The 3,041-nt window shown below is 64.3% G+C and overlaps 1 protein-coding gene across 1 annotated transcript in view; it reads right to left on the bottom strand.

The window, feature by feature from the left end:
- The window catches only part of MLXIPL (MLX interacting protein like), a 24,992-nt gene that overhangs the window by 3,655 nt on the left and 18,296 nt on the right, over positions 1-3,041 (bottom strand). The window contains exons 9-12 of the mRNA XM_009644950.1: positions 1,520-1,780; positions 773-885; positions 467-586; positions 32-159 (exon numbers count right to left, since the gene is read on the bottom strand). Coding sequence (XP_009643245.1) covers positions 32-159; positions 467-586; positions 773-885; positions 1,520-1,780 — 622 coding nt within the window. The remainder of the gene's footprint in view (positions 1-31; positions 160-466; positions 587-772; positions 886-1,519; positions 1,781-3,041) is intronic.

Here is a 3,041-nt window from a genome sequence, read left to right on the forward strand (position 1 = left end):
CTCCCGCCTGCCCCTGCCATGTCCCCCTTACTTGATGGAGCCATTGAGCTCCTTGATCTGCTCCCGCAGTTGCTGTGCCTCATCCTGCAGGGCCGCCCGCTCCTGCTGCAGCTTGCAGATGTACTCGGCTGTCTTCTGCAAGGTGGTGGCCTTGCTGACCTGTGAGGTCACAGGGTGCGAGGGGGCCCCTCAGGCTAGGCAGGGCATGGGGCACCCAGCACTTTGTACAGCGGCTGGCAGCGCGAGGTGCCATGAACCCCACTGCTGAGCGTGGCAGCTTCTGCCACAGGCTCCAGAGCCCAGACGGCCCTGGCACGGCCACACCATGAGAGTCTCCGTGTGCCTGGTGCAGGCTTGCAGCCTCCCCACGGGCTGGGGTGCAGGGCAGGACCTCATGCATGGGGCGGAGCAGGGGCGCAGCATCCCCAGGTGACACACCGCATGCTGGCGTGCCCAGGGTGCTCACCTTGATGCTGGGCTGGGCACTCAGCGTGCTCACCAGGCTGTGCAGCGTGTCAAAGCCCAGCTTGATGTTAAAGCGTCTCTTCTGCTCGGCAGAGATGTGTGTGATGCGGCGACTCTCCATCTGTGGACAGGCACTGTCAGGCACCTCCTGGCAGCAGGGGGGGGCCCTGGGCCACCTGCACCATCGGGGACGGGCTGGCCCCAAGCTCACAGTGAGGGGGGGGAATTTGAGGGGCAGCAGGAAAGGGTGGTGCAGATGGATGGAGATGGTGCCCTGGAGCGAAGGCAGCACTTGCTCCTGCCATACCTTGCTGGACTCAGGCCTGCCCTGACGGGACACAGGGTGGTGCAGGGAGATGCCAGCACCCAGCCTCACAGAAGGTGCCGGGGAAGCCTGGCTGGGCTTGGGCCAGTCACTGCCTGGAAGAGGAAAGGTAATGCTCTGGGGAGAGGGGCAGCAGCAGCCCCTCCTGACAGGCTGACGCCAGGGTCCTGCACTGCAGCAGGTGGAGAGGAGCAGCCCCGGGGCAGCCACCCTACTCAGCTGGCAGGGATGCTCCAGTCCAGCATCCAACCACATCTTATCGCTTTGTCGTATCCCAAATCCCACTCATTTTACAGCTGCTCAGAAATGGAAACACTCGGGGGGTGACATTTTAAATTCCTGGCATTTCCTGTGGTGGAAATCACCAGGAGAGAGTCACGAAGGCAGCAAAGCTGCAGTCTGTAGCACCAAACTGAAACTGGGAACGACACCAGAGCCTGGTTTTCAGCTGTCGCTCTGGTTTTGCGGGTGAAAGCAGGGTGCTTCCCACTTGAAAACCAGGCTTTGGGTTTTCAAAACCACAGTCCGACATTTTGCTCCTTTTTGTCTTTTACTGCTTCTGCTTTTGCCCCTGTAGAAGGAGGCAGGTGGAGGGGCCATGCCCTCCCCCACAGAAAGAAATCATCCGTGCCCAGCTGGGATGGAAGCCGAAATGGAACATTCCTGCAGTGTTTGGTCTGAGCTCCCTGCAGGAAGCACAGTGGAGCTCCTTGAGTGCCCCAGACTCACCGCAAGCCGAAGTGGGGGACAGCCGCTCTGCCTTGGGGACCAGCAGTACGCCTGGCTGGGTGCCCAGCGCCGGCACTAGACCTGGCACTGCTTGGGAATGGCTGGAGCCGGGAGCCAGCCCTGGGCTCAGCTGGGCCATTCTGGAGAGGAAAGCGGCAGGGACATCAGGGACGGTGCTCCGCTGTGGGGAAAAGGCAGAGGGAAGTGGGAGGTCGGGGGACCAGCGCCCAGTGCACGCCGGGGACCAGACCTGTCCCTTTGCTCAGCTGGTACCCAGGCACTGACAACCGAACACCCACGAGGGGACTGGGGAGGTGGACGTGCGGCCCCAGCCCCACGGGGCAGCCCCAGCCCTATCACCCCAGGGCAGCACCACCTCCGCTGTGGGGAAAAGGCAGAGGGAAGTGGGAGGTCGGGGGACCAGCGCCCAGTGCACGCCGGGGACCAGACCTGTCCCTTTGCTCAGCTGGTACCCAGGCACTGACAACCGAACACCCACGAGGGGACTGGGGAGGTGGACGTGCGGCCCCAGCCCCACGGGGCAGCCCCAGCCCTATCACCCCAGGGCAGCACCACCAGGGAAGGGGCCCTGCAGGTGGGGTGTTTCCCACCTCTGCCCTGTTCTGTTTACGGGAGAAAACACTCGGGTGACTCCTGCCACCCTGGCACCCCGTCCACACGCCCTGTGCCTGTCCAGCCCCATATGGCAGAAGGTGACCCCAGAGAGCCCATGTCCCCACCTGCCCCATCTCTACCCCTGCCCCAGCAGCCAGAAGGCACTTCCTAAACAGGGGGGGAGGCGGGTGCTTACCGGGGAGACGGGGGATGCGGGCACCAGTCCTGCACCCATCGGGCGTGGGGCATCCAGGGGCGGCTCCTGCTTAAAAAAAGGCAGGGAGCAGAGGGGTGCTGCTGCCTGAGGCTGTCGGAGCTTGGGTGACCTTTCCTGCCCCACGGGACCACCAGCCCCCAACATCAGCGTTGCTGCAGCCCCGTCCCTGCCCATCAGCACTGGGGAAGGGTGAAGCCCCTGGGGAGAGGTGCCTTTGCTCCCCACAGTGGGGACAGCCTTGGGAGCCTTGGTGCAGGCAGAGACCCCCAGCCCCTCCCCAGCCCAGCACGGGGCTGGATGCGACAACTTCTGTGGGACCTGTCCCATCACATGCACAGGCAGTGGGTTGGGCAGGACACTGGCGACCCCTCAGCCCATCCATGGAGGGCTGCGGAGACCAGGCTGGGGACACGGGCACTTTGCAGCGGTGCCCGTGGCCAAGCCCTGGGGCCGCCTGGGTCCCATCTCCCTCCCAGGGCTGCTGGAGCTGGCAGGGCTCCCTGGGTGCAGCTTCACTTCTGGTTTGGGTGCTGCTCCGCTGTGCAATCTGCCCAGCATCCCCAGAGCCCCAACCCCAGGCAGAAAGTGGTGTCTCCCTTCGGTCCCCCCATACTCCCCCAGCTCCCCCCCAAGTCCCCTGGCAGCCACAGCCCCTTACCTGTGGTCAGCAGCTGGCTCAGGCAGGGGTGG

The sequence above is a fragment of the Egretta garzetta genome, unplaced genomic scaffold (genome assembly GCF_000687185.1).
Source record: "Egretta garzetta isolate BGI_Z169 unplaced genomic scaffold, ASM68718v1 scaffold108, whole genome shotgun sequence".
Classification (NCBI taxonomy): Eukaryota; Metazoa; Chordata; class Aves; order Pelecaniformes; family Ardeidae; genus Egretta; species Egretta garzetta.